General features: G+C 32.4%; 1 protein-coding gene across 4 annotated transcripts in view; it reads left to right on the top strand.

The window, feature by feature from the left end:
• The window catches only part of LOC148950463 (beta-galactosidase-1-like protein 2), a 147,807-nt gene that overhangs the window by 45,892 nt on the left and 81,963 nt on the right, over positions 1–19,952 (top strand). For 3 of the 4 annotated variants that reach the window (XM_089092416.1, XM_089092418.1, XM_089092417.1), the window contains exon 2: positions 8,495–8,708. In XM_089092416.1, the coding sequence (XP_088948542.1) occupies positions 8,495–8,708 (214 nt within the window). Of the gene's footprint in view, positions 1–8,424; positions 8,709–19,952 lie in introns of all 4 variants that reach the window. The other variant, XM_089092415.1, reaches the window with a different exon arrangement.

Raw genomic sequence — 19,952 nt, 5'->3', positions numbered from 1 at the left:
GTTTTCGTACTGCTCATTTTTTTGCAATGTGTAGGAACCAGTGGGGAATCCCCGCTCGTTTGGAAAGGTGCCAAGGAAAGGCATACAAATAGCATGTAGTTTCAAAATGTGTTTAATCACGTTTCTTGAATGAAGTATCTGTACTGTATATTCAAGAGGTGAAATCAATAAAGAGCTTGTTACTTACTTACAAATATTTTTATAATTTCTTGAATGAAATTTCCTTATTGTGTGTATCCAAGAGTTGACTTCAAGAAAGAAATTGTTACTTACTGAGAATTTTTTCATAATTTCTTGAATTAAATTTGTATCTCGCGTAGCTAAGTGAAAATCGTTTGTGATAAAGAGAAAAAAAAAGCTACTTACTTGCGATTTTTTCATAATTTCTTTAATGAAGTATACGTAATGTATATCCAAGAGTTGAAACTAATAAAGAGTTTGTTACTTACATACAAATATTTTCATAATTTCTTGAATGAAATTTCCGTATTGTGTATCCAAGATTTGACTTCAAGAAAGAAATGGTTACTTACTGAGAATTTTTTCATAATTTCATGAATTTAATTTATACATCTTATATCTAACTCGTGAAAACAATAAAGTTTGTTACTTACTTAGAATTTTGTCATAATTTCTTGAACGAAATGTTTTTTTTTTGTTTATCCAACAGGTGAATTCAAGAAGGAATTTGCTACTTAGAATGAGAATTTTTTCATAATTTCTTGAATTTAATTTCTAAGTCGTATATATAACTAGTGAAAACAATAAAGTTTGTTACTTACTTAGAATTTTTTCATAATTTATTGAACGAAATGTTTTTTTTGTTTATCCAACAGGTGAATTCAAGAAAGAATTTGCTACTTAGACTGAGAATTTTTTAGTAATTTCTTGAATTTAATTTCTACGACGTATATCTAACTTGTGAAAACAATAAAGAGTTTGTTACTTGCTTAGAATTTTGTCATAATTTATTGAACGAAATGTTTTTTCTGTTTGTCTAACAGGTAAATTCAAGAAAGAATTTGCTACTTAGTTACAATTTTTTTCATAATTTCTTGAATGAAATTTCCGTATTAGGTATCCAAGAGTTGACTCCAAGTAAGAAATTGTTACTTACTGAGAATTTTTTCAATAATTTCTTGAATTAAATTTCTACATCATTTAGCTAAGTGAAAATTGTTTGTGAAAAAGAGAAAAAGTTACTTACTTGCGATTTTTTCATAATTTCTTGAATGAAGTATCTGTACTGTATATCCAAGAGGTTAAATCAATAAAGAGTTTTTTACTTACTTACAAATATTTTCACAATTTCTTGAATGAAATTTCCGTATTGTGTATCCAAGAGATGACTTCAAGAAAGAAATTGTTACTTACTGAGAATTTTTTCATAATTTCTTGAATCAAATTTCTACACCGTGTATCTAAGTTATGAAATTCTTGAATGAAATTTACATATTGTTTATCCATGAGTTGACTTCAAGAAAGAAATTGTTACTTACTGAGAATTTTTTCCTAATTTCTTGAATTAAATTTCTACATCGTGTATCTAAGTGAAAATTGTTTTTAATAAAAAGAAAAAAAAAGTTACTTACGTGTGGTTTTTTCATAATTTCTTGAAAGAAGTATCTATTGTATATCCAAGAGGTGAAAACAAAAAGATTTTGTTACTTACTTACAAATATTTTCATAATTTATCGAATGAAATTTCCGTATTGTGTATCCAAGAGTTGACTTCAAGAAAGAAATTGTTTTTTTTTCATAATTTCTTAAATTAAATTTCAGTATTGTGTATCCAAGAGTTGACTTCAAGAAAGAAATTGTTACTTACTGAGAATTTTATCATAATTTCTTGAATTAAGTTTCTACATCTTGTATCTAAGTCATGAAAACAATAAAGAGTTTGTTACTTACTTGGAATTTTGTCATAATTTCTTGAACGAAATGTCTTTTTTGTCTATCCAGCAGGTGAATTCAAGAAAGAATTTGCTACTAACTTACAATTTTTTCATAATTTCTTTAATGAACTGTCTTTTTTATTTACCCAGGGAGCGAATTCAAGAAAGAATTTGCTACTTACTTAAAATTTTTGATAATTCCTTAAATGAAATTTCTGCATTGTGTATCCATGAGGTAAAATGAGTGTGTTACCTATTTAAAATTCCTTCATAATTTCTTGAATGAAATTTCAGTATTGTGTATCAAATAGGTGAAAACAATAACTAGTTTATTACTTACTTGTGATTTTATTATGATTTCTTGAATTAAATATCTGTATTGTGTCCAGGAAGCGAAATCAAGAAAGCTATTGTTACTTACTTACAATTTCTTCATAATTTAATGAAATGAATAAAACTATTCTGAAGAATAAAGACGGGTTAAGCTTAGATATTTATTGCTTAAACGTATAAACATATTTTTGAAAGAATTTGCTACTTACTTACAATTTTTGATAATTTCTTAAATGAAATTTCTGCATTGTGTATCCATGAGGTAACTTCAAGAAAGAGTTTGTTTCTTACTTAGAGTTTCGTCATAATTTATTGAATTAAATGTCTTTTTTTTTATTTATCCAGGAGGTAAATTCAAGAAAGAATTTGTTCCCATGTGTCTGACAATAGATGTATGAAAATTCCTTTTCTTACATCTCCGACGTTTTAATAGACATTCTAAACATTTTATATGCTAGCTTACTCTGCAAATAATGAACACATAACAAAGTAATGCATGATATATTTTTAATAAAATAATGCTATGTAGAATATTAATACAAAAATATATTATGATACATTATTAATATCAATGATCAACTTTGGACATTTTGAATCTGTTCCATAAAATAGTTCACCATGTTCTCTCTTGATATTATAGCTATTGTCTTCTCTCAGTTCGTAATCAGTAGAATAATCATTATTCTATTTAGAGTCATACACAATTTTTACTGGTGTCTCATCAACAGACTGAATATTCTATTCGTCTTTGTTATTATTTGGATCAATGACGTTTTGATCATTGATAGTAAGGTTTTATTGTGATTTGTTTTTCATCAATTCATATTTATATTACATATTGATTTTTTATGTCAATGAACTATTTATTTTTATGTAAATTTAACTGTATATTATCACATTATTTTTAAAAAGTTAAAAGTTTCGACATGTATATAAGATATGGTTTACGATATTAGTAGAATAGTAGGCCTTTCTTTTATTGATCTTCCGTTGAATGCTAATACCCGAAAGGTGACGATTGGATGTATCAGTAGGTAATGTGTTACCTGCAGCAGTAGCAAGGAGCTGTCCTCTATCATCAATGATTATTTTTATGTTGGCATTCTCTTTGAGAGCAATCATCTCTGGAGATCTCAATCTCGCATAACCACCAACATAAGAGTTGAATTTTTTCGGTATTCCAAAGAAATTTAATTCCTCACTGTCATGACAATGCATGCATACATTTCCAATAGTGCTACCACCTGTACTTGTTTCAAAGTTTAAATACTTCTCTTTGTCAGCATTCAATGCTACAATAATCTTGTTATGTAAACACACTTTATTAAAATGCTCCATCTTCACTTTTTTTTAAAGATATGACTTATGTGTTTATCGGTCCACTGCGTAAAAAATACTGATTTAATACATACAATAGATTAGGTAGTGTGAATAACTGTTCATAGAATACCAGTGGGAAAGTCACATCGTGTCTCTGACCAATCACAGAGCGCAATTGTTAGAACTGTAAGCATATTTTGACATTTTAAGTTATGTACAAAAAGAAAAAAAATAAATAAAGTTGAAAAATTTCTAAGTTTTAAAAAAGTTTGAATTAAACACTTTTAGGATATCGAATGTCTTTACTGAAAAGAAGAAAAATCATACGGAATAAGGCAACTGAGTCTCTATCCCCGTAAAGCTCTTTTAAAAGATACGAAAACTACTTATTTAACACAAAAATTTCGTTTTTAATGACCACCAAGTAAAGAAAAATCACACGGAATTAGGCAACTGAGTCTCTCAATCCCCGTAAAACTCTTTTAAAAGATACAAAAACTACTTATTTAACACAAATATTTCGTTTTTAATGACCACCAAGTAAAGAAAAATCACACGGAATTAGGCAACTGAGTCTCTCAATCTCCGTAAAGCTCTTTTAAAAGATACAAAAACTACTTATTTAACACAAAAATTTCGTTTTCAAAGACCACCAAGTAAAGAAAAATCACACAGAATTAGGCAACTGAGTCTCTCAATCCCCGTAAAGCTCTTTTAAAAGATACAAAAACTACTTATTTAACACAAAAATTTCGTTTAAATGACCATCAAGTAAAGGAAAATCACACGGAATTAGGCAACTGAGTCTCTCAATCCCCGTAAAGCACTTTTAAAAGATACAAACACAACTTATTTAACACAAAAATTTTATTTTTAATGACAAACAAGTAAAGAAAAATCACACGGAATTAGGCAACTGAGTCTCTCAATCCCATTAAAGCTCTTTTAAAAGATACAAAAACTACTTATTTAACAAAAAAATTTCGTTTTTAATGACAAACACCTAAAGAAAAATAACACTGAATTAGGCAGTTGAGTCTCTCAATCCCCGTAAAGCTCTTTTAAAAGATACAAAAACTACTTATTTAACACAAAAATTTCGTTTTTAATGACCATCAAGTAATGAATAATCACACGGAATTAGGCAACTGAGTCTCTCAATCCCATGAAAGCTCTTTTAAAAGATACAAAAACTACTTATTTAACACAAAAATTTAGTTTTTAATGACCAACAAGTGAAGAAAAAACACATGGAATTAGGCAACTGAGTCACTCAATCCCTGTAAAGATCTTTTAAAAGATACAGAAACTACTTATTTAACAAAACAATTTATTTTTTAATGACCACCAAGTAATGATACATAACACTTAATTAGTAATCATAGACAAAATATAACATAATATAAAAATATAATTTTTATTAAAATACGTATATAAAACAAAAATTACTAAGTAAATTTGCATCAATTAAAGGTAAAAAACAGGGAATTAGGCATCTGAGTCTCTCAAACCCCGTAAAGCTTTTTTAAAAGATACAAAAACTACTTATTTAACACAAAAATTTCGTTTTTAATGACCATCAAGTAAAGAAAAATCACTCTGAATTATGCAACTGATTCTCTAAAACCCCCTAAAGCAAATTTAAAAAGAAACAAACAATAATTATTTAAAAAAAAAATTTTCAAATTAAAATTAATTCGAAAAAAAAAGGGTTTGCCAAGAAATTTTAAAAAAATTTACTTGAGTCTTTTTTTTTTTTTTTTTTTTTTAAGAGGGGGAAACACCCCCTAAAATGTAATTAATTGTAATTAAACTAAAACCGGCAGATTCAGCGTATAAGAAAACCATATTACACATTTTTCAAGATCATATCTGCAAAAATCTGCAACTGTTTATTTTTTTTTTTTTGCCAGAAGAAAAATAAACGACTATATAAGTTAATTTTTAAAGACATCCAATTAGGAAAAGAAAAGTAAAATTTTTTGTGCAAATAAAAACTACATTAACTAAAAAACGATCAGAAATTAAAAAATTTTTTTTTTTTTTAAACTGAAATTAAGGAGCGCAATTAAAACGAAAGGAAATTTTTCACTATTTTACGGGGGCTGGCCCCCTCCACCTCGCATCGCTCTTTAATCTAAATTTTTAACTTTTCTAACAACTTTTTTTTTTTTTTCAAACAATAAAAAAATTTAGTGGAAATATCGAAAACATCCTATTTCAATTATATAAATTTAATCAAGTTTAGCTATAGCGGTCAAAAGTTACGCGCCTGAGAAAAATTTGCCTTGTTTTCGAAAAAGGGGGAAAACACCCTCTAAAACTCATAGAACTTTAATGAAAATCACATCATCAGAGAACCCTACTATAGAAGTTAAAAGCTCCTATCTGATCTTGATAAAAAATCACACCGTAAATGCAGACTGGCCTGGAAGTATTTTCAAAAACATTCCTAAAAAAAAAGCCACTGATCTTTATAAAAAGGAAGCTTTTGTAACAATTAAAACATTTTTAAAAGAGGTAACCACACACAGTTTAAGTAAATAATTTCGTCATTAACCTATTTAAAAGACAATTTTTTTTTTTTTTTTTTTGCCGTATGGCCTGGAAGTAATTTAAAAAAAACCCCTAAAAAAAAAAGGGTAATTTTTCTTGTTAAAATTGTAGATTTTGTAACAATTAATAAATTAAAAAATCAAAATTTTATTGTAATCCCAAATTACCGATCGAAAGTTGAGCACTTTTTTCTAAAAACATCTAAAAGACCCATTGATCTCGATAAAAAATCACACCGTAAATTTCAACCTATAAGAGAATTAGAGGTTTTTTCAGCTCCTAAAAACAACAGGTTTCTAAGTGCATAAGTACCCTTAGTTCTAGTGTAAGGAAAGAATTTCTTCCTTAACTTAAGGACAAGACAATTTCTTTTTAATATAATAATGAGAATATTTTTTACTCACCAAAAATTGCTTAGAATTATCCATTTTTCTATGTAAATGCTTTTTACAAAAAATGCCTGTAATGCTATCTCGAATATAATCAATACATTAAAAAATCAACATTTTATTCTAATCCCAAATTGCCGATCGAAAGCTAAGCACTTTTTATCGGTTTTCTGGTTTACCACTAAAAAAAGACACTGAACTTTTGAAATTGCGTAAATCCTCTTGACAAAGAGTGTAATGACCGAGTGTAATGACCTGTTTACCTACCAGAAAAACCGGAAGGAACGTAAAGGCCGCAAAGTAGTACCTTGGTATATACTTCCCTGGGACCTCTAGTTGAATGGAGGCTTTGTAAAATCCTAAGCGTATCTTAGTCACGACATGATTTTTAACTATTGGTAATGCCTGTCTATCAGCAAAAGTTGAAATCCTGCGCAGACAATCTCAAGCCTATTACCTCAAACTCATTATATATTCATGCTTTTAATATTATCTAGTAGGGTAAGGCAACCCATAATAGATAGATTAGCTAGGAAGAGGTTTTCAGCCCAAAAACGCCTACCCAAACAAACAAAACCCAGAAGAATTATCCATTTGTCAGAATTCAGTGCAAATGCTATGTAATTTACTAGGCTGTAGTTTCCTTGAGGGGTGCCACTCCTCAAGGTCACCCTACAGTGCTGTTAGCAGTCACAGCTTTTGGTTAGGAAAATTCATAAAGGTGCGCCTTGATGCCACTAGGAGCCCAGGTAATCCGGATTTCCCTGTCCGGGATAGGGATGGAGAAAAGAAATTATGACGGAGCGGAGACCCCATACCATCTCACAACACCAGAACCGCTCCAAACTTTTATATCCGGCCTATCCTCATCAGGGGAAAAAGTGGCCCCAAAGAGGAACAAATGACTAACAGCTTGGAAGAAGACCAATTCCTTTTTCAACCAAACGCGCTAGCCAATTGCGCCAAGTCAGTGGCGATTCTGGCCTCTCTTGCACCCTGGACAAAATCTTGATTAGTTCCCCACCCTAGTCTCCCAAACAATTTTTAGTCCAAATTTGTACAAAATTGTCATTTTTTAACAAGATTATTTTCAATTTGTTAATTAATTGATAAATTATTATTTTAATTTTTAATTATTGAAGTATCATTAATTGTTAAAATGTAATTATTTTAATTGTTATTTCATTATTTCTTATATTTTATTTTAATTAATTAATTATTTGTTAATTATTTTCATTTATTAATTGCGTCTTCTACTTTTTTTTAGTAAAAATGAAATTTCAAAAATTAAAAAATGATTTTAACCGTTAGATTGTTTGTTTGAATTTTTATGCTGCTAAAATGTCTCCGCCTGGGGCAAGTGCCGCCTCTTTAGCTCTCCTAAAACCGCCTCTACGCCAGGGGGGGCCTTAGCATTTGAAATCAATATTCAAGCTATGATTCAAACAACTGAAGTTTGTCTATAATCCTAACACCCTCCTGACATCTTCACTTTTGATCTGTTTACAAAATAATAATCTAAACGTCATACCGAATTGGCCGAGTCAAATTGTATGCTAAAATGCTAAAATACTTTACTCAACTTTGTTTGAGTAAAAATATTCTAACAAAAATTACATTTTACTTTGTTTTCTCAGTAATGCACTAGTGTTTTTTTAAAATTCTATGTACATAAAGAATTCTATATGCATAAAAATTATAATGAGTTGTTTCATGTGAGCTGGTTCTACACTATATGCTGCGAAGCGATTTGTTGGTTTTAAGTTTCAACTTTGGTCTTTAACTCCATTAGAAAGTTTGGTAAAAAAAACATTGTTTAAAAGGAGCGGGAAAACCTTGTCCAATGTATCATATTTTCTTTTATAAACAAAAATCAATATGTTTGACCCCGTCAAAAGTGATAGCTTATCTTATTTGTCAAATATTCACAGAAATCCATGTTTTCGGCAGTTTCAAGCATGACTTCTCTTGATAAGGTCTTAACCTTGCTTGCACTTATAGTTGCAGTTGCGGCCCAAGATTTGCCTTCAAACTATCAATATTATGCAGAAGAAGGTGTAGAATCTGGTTTGGAATGGACCAATGGGGCATTTCTTCTCAATAAAAAAGGTTTTCGAATCTTCTCCGGTGCCGTGCATTACTTCAGGGTCCATCCAGACTACTGGCGCGATAGGCTAAAGAAGGTCAGAGCTGCTGGTCTTACTACTGTAGAAACGTAAGCCGTTTTTTATGTAATATTAACTTTTTACTCTTTACAACCTAATTGAATTCGGTTACTACCTTTTTTTCCTCCTAAACTACACTGGGAATATCATACAAATCAGCTTTTCCTATTTGAATACGCTAAAAAATATTACACAAAAAAACTAAGTATTTTTTCTTTTATTAGTCAATTGGTCACCTCATGCGTTCATCAAGGAAAAAGTAGTAAACATACTGAAGAAGCTATTATTCTGAAAAAAGTTGGCTATAAAGACTTTTTATTTAAGTTGATGGCAACATTATTATTTTACTTTTTCATTGATTGTTCTGTTTAACCATAGTATATTTTGTTGCCGTCGAGTTTTTGGATTATTTGAAAGAAAAACTATTATTTTCGCCAATTTTTTCTAATTTTTTAAGACTCAATTTTACATATTTTAGTTCAAGACTTCTGTACAGGAATCCAGGTTGTTACTGCAAAACATTTTAGGGAGTGACTGTCGCCCATCACCAATGCCTACAATCCGATTGCCTGGAATGAACTTTACTTTTTTTGTTGGCTATTTGAAATCCACTGACAAACGGACAGGAGCAATAACCTTGTTATTACCAAGCGCTAATTGTAACTACAAAGTGGGACTGAAATTTTTTTTTGAAAATGTGAGAATTTACCCTTAGCTCAGCCATTTTAAAGGAATTTCTTTGATTTTTGCAAAATCTATAGTTCTTTCAAAAACTTGACGATTTTCCTTTGGTCTTGTCACTTATAGTTCCAGTAGTATCAGTAATTCTCTTTACGTTGGTATTGCAGAATAAAGAGATTGATTGAAACAGCTTCACGTTTGCAGAACGTACTATTTTGGCAGTCGCAATCAGGCACGTCTTTATGGAATTAAATAAAAAAAACGCGTTTTTTTAACTGAAAGTAAGGAGCAATATTAAAACTTAAAACGAACAGAAATTATTCCGTATATGAAAGGGGCTATCCCCTTCTCAACGCCTTGCTCTTTACGCTAAAGTTTTTTATTGTTTAAAAAAATAGAGTTGTGAGAAAGTCAAACTTTAGCGTAAAGAGCAAGGCGTTGAGAAGGGGACAGCCCCATTCATATACGGAATAATTTCTGTTCGTTTTAAGTTTTAATGTCGCTCCTTACTTTCAGTTTAAAAAAACTTGGTTTTTTTTTAATTTAATTTTTGAACGTTTTTGAATAAATGCAGGTTTTGATCTTGTCTCACAGTACATGAATAATTAAAACAAAATTTTCATATTAATTTACTTTTATTTGGTTAAATGGCTTTCTCGATACTTGTTTAATTTTATTTACGAAGGTTTTTATTAGTAATAAATATGTGCAACTTGCGAATTAACCTACGTATGGAACTTCTATATTCATATATTTTAATACGTATTTTAGGAAGTTCGGCCTCCACTCCATACCTTACTATTTAAGTGAAAGTTCGAATCTTGTTCCAATTGTTTAAAAATGACCGCTTAATCACAAAGGCCGTTAATTAGAATAAATAGCTCTTATGAAAGTACTAAAACATCTCTGGCTTAAAGAGTGAGGTATTGACTAGTGGGTGAACCCAATCATATACTCGTATGTAATATTTTCTGTTCGTTTAAAGTTTTGATGTTGCTGCTGTTGCAGTTCAAAAGCTTGTTTTTTATATTTAATTTCTAATCTTTTTTTAAATAATGCTGGGCAGTCCGGCGTCCCCTTCATAGCAATGTCCCTTCCCCCATGAAAACTTCCTCCATGGAAAGATACTCCCACATAACCCCCGACCCCCCCCCACTACCAGGAAAAATCTCCCCTGAAAACATCTGTACTGTATACATCCCAATAACCAATACTTTATGTTAACATTGGGTAAAGTTCATAACTTTCAGCCCTCCTCCCGGGAACTTCGGGGGATTAAGTCATTTTAAAAGACATACTTATAATATTTTCGAACATGATGAACAAAATGGCTATCTCAAAATTTTGATCAGGTGACTTTGGGAAAAAAATGAGCGTGGGACGGGGCCTAGGTACCCTCCATTTTTTTTGTCACTTAAAAAGGGCACTAGAACTTTTAATTTCCGTTACAATGAGCCCTCCCACGATATTCTAGGACCACTGGGTCTATACGATCACCCCTGGGAAAAAAAAAACAAAAAACAAAACAAATAAACACGCACCCGTGATCTTTCTTCTGGCAAAAAATGCAAAATTCCACATTTTTGTAGATAGGAGCTTGAAACCTCTACAGTAGGGTTCTCTGATACGCGGAATATGATGGTGTGATTTTCATTAAGGTTTTGTAGCTTTTAGGGGGTCTTACCCCCTTTTTTCTCAAATCAGCCAAACTTTCTCAGGCGCGTAACTTTTCATTAGTTGGATTAAACTTGATGAAACTTATATATTTGAAATCAGCATTAAAATCCGATTCTCTTTATGTATCTATTTGTATCAAAATACCGTTTTCTAGAGTTTCGGTTACCATTGAGCTGGGTTCCAATAACCAATACTATACATTGGGTAAAGTTCATAACTTTCAGCCCTCCCTCTGGGGGCTTCGGGGGATTAAGTCATCCTAAAAGACATAGTTATAATATTTTTGACCATGCTGAACAAAATTTCTATCTCAAAATTTTGATCGGGTGACTTTGGGAATAAAAAGATCTTGGGAAGGGGCCTAGATGCCCTCCATTTTTTGTCACTTAAAAAGGGCACAAGAGCTTTTGATTTATGTTCGAATGAGCCTTCCCGCGATATTCTAGAACCACTGGGTCGATACGATCACCCCTGGGGAAAAGAAAAGTAAACACGCATCTGTGATCTTTCTTCTGGCAAAAAATAGAAAATTCCGCATTTTTGCAGATAGGAGCTTGAAACCTCTACAGTCCGGTTATCTGATACGCTGAATCTGATGGTGTGATTTTCATTAAGGTTCTATAACTTCTAGGGGGTGTTCCCCCTTTTTTCGAAAATCAGCCAAATTTTCTCAGGCGCGTAACTTTTGATAGGTAAGATCAAACTTGATGAAACTTATATATTTGAAATCAGAATTAAAATCTGATTCTTTTGATGTATCTATTGGTATCAAAATTCCGTTTTTTAGAGTTTCGGTTACCATTGAGCCGGGTCGCTCCTTACTTACAGTTTGTTACCACGAACTGTTTGATCACTTTCAGTAAAAGATTTTGAATATTTTTGAATCAACTCTGCCAATATATAACTTACTTGCATTGCTGTTTCATTTTCCTGTAGAATTTTATAAAACAACACTTGCTGCTTTTCAAGAAAATACTAGAAAGTTAGAATATGATATTTTCACCATGTTTGAAAGTACATACAGGTGTAAACTTTGGAAATAGGTTTTTCTTGCCTAAAACCAATAATTAATATTCTAAATATATGTCGGAGATTCGTATGTGTAATTCTTCCCATGGTCACTTGAACCCGGAATAAACCCATTATCTAAAATGCAAACATTGCAAATTGTCAACAATTCACAACCCCACTTCTTAGAAATTCTCTTTATCAGATGTTTACAGTTCTGTCAAATGGCCAGATGTGTATCTGAATATACGTTACCAATTTAGATTATTTGAGGCAGCTCGAATTCTGTATCTGTCCTTGCCATATGTACCCTCACTGTATTATATGTATAAATAAACGTTTTATACTCTGAACACAGACTATGTGATGGTTAGAGGTTCTAGGCATCCTCCACCGGTAGAACCCAGATAATAGGCCAACGCTACCATAAGGCCCTAAAGAGAAGAAGATTCACTGTACAGAGAAATAGACAATTCAGAGAGAAGTGAACAAAGAAACTTTACAAAGTGGTGGCAGCGGAGGGATCAAGAATCGTAGAATTGGAGTTAGAGAATCGTGGGCATAGGACAATCGATTCAATATCATCTGTATACCAGCTTCCTGTGGAAACTCCAGTAGTAACTTCAGAAATAATGGAGGATAGCTCCGTTTCTAGCGAACAACATGAGGTTAAATTGGAACTTAGTCTAGTTAGTGTAGAAGTAGGTAAAGAGGAAATAGAGGTTAAGGCAGGCTCGAGTGGAGAATCAGGTAGTCTTGGGAGAAGCAATAGGAAAGCAGGAAATAAACCCCCAGGTTATTATAGAAAGTATTGAAACAATTGTAGAGAGATAAGTAGAGTAAGATCATTGTGGAGATTAGTGTGTTATTGCAGTACAAATGGTGTTGGGAATTGATGTCAAGTCAAAATGAGGATGTAGCTGGGTTTTATGCTGATTATCTGGACAGGAGAAATGCTTTCTTTGAACTAGGAAAGATAGACAGATAAAAATGACAAGCGAAAGAAGTTTGACCAACCTTTTTCAAATGATATATCTACTTCCTTTTGATATCTTATGGATAGTAAAATAACCGAATAATTTGGAAAAAAAAAGAATTAAAGCTTTGGTAAAAGGAAAGTAAAAGAAATTCTCATTGTGTTTCTGTCGAAGATTATTATTTTTGTTCAAGTGTTCTGTTTAAATTTAAATTCTTTTAAAAGATATTCTGACGATGTGCAAATTTTTATTAGGTGTAGCTATGCAAATTTTATGCGAACTTAGCATGACAATATAAAGTGAAATGAAAGTGCCAATTGGGAAAATATTTTCTTGTGTCTTGTTGATTCAGTTTTAGTGTCAGAATTTATTTTATGTTCTTGTAAAGTGTACCATTGTTTGTACCTTTGTTTGAGGATAGAAAATCGTTTTTTTTTGGGAAAAAAAGGATTTTGAAAACCCCGGGGAAAATCTGTAAACTTTGGAAATAGGTTTTTCTTGCTTAAAACCAATAATTAAGATTCTAAATATATGCCGGAGATTCGTATGTGTAATTCTTCCCATGGTCACTTGAACCCAGAATAAACTTTATCTAAAATGCAAACATTGCAAATTGTCAACAATTCACAACCCCACTTCTTAGAAATTCTCTTTATCAGATGTTTACAGTTCTGTCAAATGGCCAAATGTGTATCTGAATATACGATACCAAATTGGATTAGTTGAGGCAGCTCGAATTCTGTATCTGTCCTTGCCATATGTACCCTCACTGTATTATATGTATAAATAAACGTTTTATACTCTGAACACAGACTATGTGATGGTTAGAGGTTCTAGGCATCCTCCACCGGTAGAACCCAGATAATAGGCCAACGCTACCATAAGGCCCTAAAGAGAAGAAGATTCACTGTACAGAGAAATAGACAATTCAGAGAGAAGTGAACAAAGAAACTTTACACAGGTGCGAACAGTTATTTTAGTTCATAAATAGCTACAAGCCAGACCGCGGATTAACAATGAATAATTCGGGCCCAGTTTGAAAACTAACAGCAAATACCATTTCTCTAGAATAGAAAGAACTTTTGGCATTGACAAGGAATCGAGAACCGGGCAAAAAAACAGTAAATTAGAATTTTTTGGTATCAAGTTTTCGTTGCAATTGCCTTTTATTATGGTATTTTCATTTAAAAAAAAGAAAAACTAAAAATTTGCCCCCACCCGTTAGTTTTCATGTATTGACGCCACTGAGTAGTAATATATTGTTTTAAATAATATATTAACACTAAGTAGCGTCAATGTTCTTTGATGTTAACCGTTTGATGTTCAGAATTACACTAACTGAACATAAACGCATTCTAGTAAGATTCTTTACCACGACTCACAAGAGAATCCTTTACGAAAAGCCTAAGTAAAGAATGATGTTGGCATAATGTGTTATTTTTTTTTTTTTGGTTATTGGTCTTAGACCAAGGCACTTCGTATCTAAGGAGTTGTCGTAGAAACTTCGAAAAGGGCTCATTTGATTGGAAATTAGAGTGGCTTGTACTCTTTTTAAAAGTCGAAAGTGATTGGAAATCAACTAACATCCCTTCCACGCCCACCATTTCTCCAAACACATCCAATCAAAATTGAAAAAAATCAAACAAATGAATGTGCATTGTCAGTTTAATGTACATATACTGATGTTTAGTAATCAAAATGTTAATATTATTTGATTTATTAAAGTTATAAAAGTAAAAACATTTTTTTTTTTTTAGTAAATTTCAAATAACGTCCTGCCCATGGCAAGGCATAGGGTTTTTGAGCCCTACTCGTGTTAATTTTTGCTCGTTTTGGATTTGATCATTCGTTGTAATTTCTGCTCGTTTTGGGTTTCATTTATTTATGAACGCTGATTTGTGGTAGTTTAACGCTTGGTAGATTATTTGATTTTATTTTTGCTCATTTTTGGTTTAATGGAGTTCTTTACATTTCTTTGTAAAACTTATTTTCTGAAAAAAGTTTTTTTAATTAATAGGAAGAAAGGTTGATATTTCAATGATCTCTCTCTGGTTCTTGATCGGTAGTAAACAATTAGGACAAAAATTTGGGAAAGTAGTGACAAAATTATGTCAAATAAAGTGAAAGTGGGGTGGATTCCACCACACAATCCACCACTTGGGGGTGGATTGTCACTGGTGATAAATGACTTGGGGCGGCAACCCAGAGCAAGAATTGATTTTCGAGGAACCCATTTTTTTTCGTTGAGATACGGAGATTTTTTGGGAAATTCCCGAACATTCTGGGATAGTGGAAGCACTGGCATTTTCTGACAAAATCGGCTAACAAATTTCACTAGACCGTGAAAACTGACAAGTAGCATTGCTACCATGCTACCCACTTTTTGCACGCCTGGGTTGTCAATTTAATATAGATATACTGATAAATATTCGTAAAGATTGAATAATTTTTTCTTTATTAAAGTAAAAAAAGTGAAAACAAAATGTATTTTATTAACGGCAAAGCGCAAATTATGTTCTGGTCTTGAGAAGGCATTAGGGTTGTCAGCACTACTCATGTAAATTTTTGCTCATTTTGAGTTTGACTCGGTGATTTATTGTAATTTCTGTTTCTTTTGAGTTTCATTTATTTATAAATTGTGATTTGTGATAATTTTACGCTTGGGAGATTATTTTACTTTACTTCTGGTAATTTTGAGTATAATGGAGCTCTTTACTTTTCTTTGAAAATTTTTTGTGGAAATTTTTTTTGTAAATTAATTTCTGTTCGTTGTTTATTGGTATTGTCTTTTCATGAATTTTTTAAAAATATCTTTCTGTTCTTTTCGAACAGTTTGTGGTAACGAACTATAAGTAAAGAGCGACCCGGCTCAATAGTAATCGAAACTCTAAAAAACGGAGTTTTGATACCAATAGATATATCAAAAGAATAGGCTTATGTGGCTGATTTCAAATATACAAGTTTCATTAAGTTTAGCCTTACCCGTCAAAGGCCACGAGCCTGTGACAATTTGCCTGATTTCCGAAAAAAGGAAACACCCTCTAAAAATCATAGAATATTAATGAAAATGATACCATCAGATTCAGTGTATCAGAGAACCATACTGCATAGTTTTCAAGCTCTTAACTGCAAAAACGTGGAATTTTGTATTTTTTGCCAGAAGAAAGATCACAGATGCATGTTTATTTTTTTTTCTATTTTGTTTTGGTTAGTTTTTCCCAGGGTTGATCGTATCGACTCAGTGGTCCTAGAATAGTGGGAGAGGGCTCATTCGGACGGAAATTATAAGTTCTAGTGTTCTTTCTAAGTGGCTAAAAAGATTGGAGGGCAACTAGGCACCCTCCTACGACTCTTTTCTCAAAATCGTCCAATCAAAATTTTGAGATAACCATTTTCCTTAGAATAGCCGGAAGGCATAATAACTATGCCTTTGGAGATATCATGACCCCCCACAGCCCCTGGGGGTGTGGTCTTTAATTTGTAAAATTTGCCCACTGTTTACGTATAGTATTTGCTAATGGGAAGTATGCATACATTTTTCGGGTGGGGGGGGGAATTTTCTACTGAGGGGATTTTCCACGGGGAGGATTTTCCATGAGAAGGGAAGTTTAAAGGGGGAGTATTTTTAAGGGAAATTTGCCAAAATTCCTATACGAAATTCTTCTTATGTCTCAATTTCTCTTTGCCAACTTAATTTTACGCGTGGAGATATTAAGGGTAATTTTCCAGGGTAAATTTTCACCAAGATTGTATTTTCTAGAGAATATATCCGTGGAGAGGAGGGTTATTTCCGTGGAGGTGCTCCTTACTTTCAGTCGAATAACTTATTTTTGTATTTAATTTCTGTAAGGATCCATAGTTTGGCTTGCTATTTTTATGATAGAGAAGCTTTTTTTTAACAAATTTTAATCGTAACATAAATAGTACTGTTTAAATTAATTTTATACCTCAAGTTGAACTGAAAAATAAAACTTAATTCCCCCCAAAATTCTATCTATGTTCTTTGACAACCTGGATGCACTTACACTCTTTTGTTTATTCAAAAGAAATCAACTCTTTTGATCTGATTTACTATAAGAGCATAATTAGCAATAGTAGTAACCCTGAAAGTTTCAACTTAATACCCCCTGTCATTTTCGTTAGGCTATATTACTGAGGTGTCTTATTGGCAACCATACACAAAGTGCCTTTTGATTTAGTTATCAAGGAACATTTAGATCTAAAGCATAATAGGCCAATTGCATAATTGTGGGGGTTGACATACCCAATATCCCTAGAGACAGTTGCTGGACCGTTCAACTAAGCTGAACAAAATGGCTGCCCCAAAATTTTGACTAGATGTGTTTGGAAACTGAATTGGCCTGGAAGGAGGGCTACTTGACCCCCAATATCTTTAAAAGGGCACTAAAACTTTTAATTTTGAATCAAATTAACTCCTTTAAAAGTTTCAATGATATTTCTAGCTATTATAAAGCGGCCCTGCCTATGCTATTGCTTATATGCCCTTTTGAAAACTTGCATGCATATAATTTTTGTTTAATTGAAACTCCTCCTAAACGCTCCCTAAAGATTTCACCTTAATACCCTTAGATCATTAGTTATAGTAACTGTAGTCGTAGTATTAATAGTATACACATAGTGCCTTTTGGCTAGTTTATAATCCGCCACAACGTACCCTTAAAGATCTAACTTGAGAATGTAAGCTGTTCTTGAGATATTGCTTTGTCATCGTTTTGAAAATCCACATGCTCATGTTTTTTTTTTTTTTTTTAGTTCAACATCCGCTTAAATATTCCGTAAAAACTTCATCTTAATACTCTTAGCTTGTGTAGCTGCAATAATAGTATTAGCATAAGTAGCAGCATGTGCATAGCACCTTTGGAAAGTTTCAACTTAATACCATCAACCGTTCCTGCAGCATTTCTGACACCTCCTCTTGACAACCTGTGTGGGCATAGTCTGTTTCGATTTATTTCCATACAGTTAGACCCCGGCGCCGCGCCGATGAGGGAAGACCAGCGGCGGCGGGGCCAAAAAGAGCGCGCTACGCCGCGCCGCCGGTAAGATGTCGGCGGCGTGCCACCGGCGCGATCAATGTTGACTGCAAACATTAATGCTTTCATCAGTCTTTCTCAAATCACAGCTGAAATTTAAAACAGATTCGAGCCTATTCATGAGTTCAAAAATTCACAAGTCGCTGGCTGGAAACGGGTCTTCTGCGTCATTCATCAAGAGAAGTAGAAATCTCGTAGAAACGAAATGGCTGGGACGTTTCAGAACCCTTGCATAATACGAGTAGTTGAAGTATCTATTAGCTATGTATTCTTAACATAACTAATTACCAAAATTAGTAGTCTTTATTCATCGAGTATTACTGCATGCAAAACCTCAAATACCGTATCTCCAAATTCGTGAGTTAACTGGATAAAAACTTTGAATATAACTTTGAACTTAGAAGCTTAATTTTTTCATTATGTCCTTGCCTATATATGTTTCGTCACCTTTAAAACATTTGAAATGGGCGACTTTGATATTGATTATTTTTTTTTGCTTTTTTGGATTCTTAAAAAGACTTCTTGTGTTAAAAACGGGTTTTTAATAACAATTTAATAAAAAAAGCATTTTAAAGTGTTTTTTTGGCACCTCTATAGAATATATGTCTTGTAGGCTAAGGCTGAACTGCTCGTTTTTTATTGGCTCTGGCTGCTCTCTTAGATATTGTTCATTTTTTCTTTTGGGAATTCATTACAAAATATAAAAAGGTAAACACCTAATATCTATCAAATTATAAAGTGTACCTAAAAGGAGTAAGATTATCAAATTGAAAAATACATGATGAACACTTCGCATCAGAACATTTCAATTACAATGAAACAAAAAACACTTAATGGTTTATTCGGTATGAAGAAAAATGAAGTGCCAGTTATTTTCTTAGGTAAAAAATGAAAAACTCATCCGTTTTAAATGTAATTACATGAAATAATATGCAGACTGAAGTAGCTCCAGGTAGATGTTGGGATTTTCATCCTAGTTCGTCACTTTTAATCCAAGCAAAATGTTAGGACACCTAGTATCAGTTATTGAGTTTAAGCTTTGAGTTCCAAAAAATATTACCAAATTTAAGAAAGTCTCAACAATAAGTCACATGTGGTCAAAATGCTCAAAGACTCCTCTTTGATCCCCACCCAGGCTCAAAGCTTCTGCTATGGTCATTTCCATGGAAATCTCCCAAGAGTTTCTTTTTAAAATAGCTTTCAAGCGTAGTTAGGGGTATTTAGCCTTTTTTGCTTTTCTTCAAAGCTTTGAAAAAAGTGTTATAATATTCTAAATGTTGCATTTGTTATATTTGTGCATATTTTTGGTAATCATTTGAGGGGTGATCGAATTTTCGAAACCACTGTAGATACTTAAGAACGTTGCAACATCTAGTACCCTGAGGTCATAAGACTGTCAAAGACTCCTCCTTGAACCTTTCAAGTTGAAATCTTTTTATTATGACCTGGACTTTTAATGTAACTTGGGCACTGGACCAAGGTCGCCAATGTCGCTCGAGCACAACGTTAGGTGGGGATGTCGATATCGCTTTCGTCGCACCAATTCGTTTTAGTGTGAATCTGCCTGGTACTTATGAATGAATGTTTTGAAAGTCAACCCGTTTCATCAATAAGAAAAAAAAAGACGAATTGAACGCATATGTCCCTTTCCCTTTGGACGACAAAACCATGCAAGTGCTGTATCAATTATAACTCACGAAAATCTTGTTAATTTTTTTTAACTTTTCAACTTTTTGGCATCCCCGCTTTCAATAAAAAAAAAAATCAAGGTACTATCACTTAAATATAATAACTCCCTCGGCCCCCCCCCCCTCTGGATACCATCTTGATAGGATACCGTCTCTGCTTTAAATAAAAAAAATAATTAAATTATTGGCACCCCTGCTTTAAAAAAGAA

Source organism: Artemia sp. Qi Xiang Cuo, chromosome 7 (assembly GCF_049724085.1).
Source record: "Artemia sp. Qi Xiang Cuo chromosome 7, ASM4972408v1, whole genome shotgun sequence".
Classification (NCBI taxonomy): Eukaryota; Metazoa; Arthropoda; class Branchiopoda; order Anostraca; family Artemiidae; genus Artemia; species Artemia sp. Qi Xiang Cuo.
The sequence above is the reverse complement of the archived record's forward strand: the minus strand, read 5'-3'. Positions and strand labels throughout refer to the sequence as shown.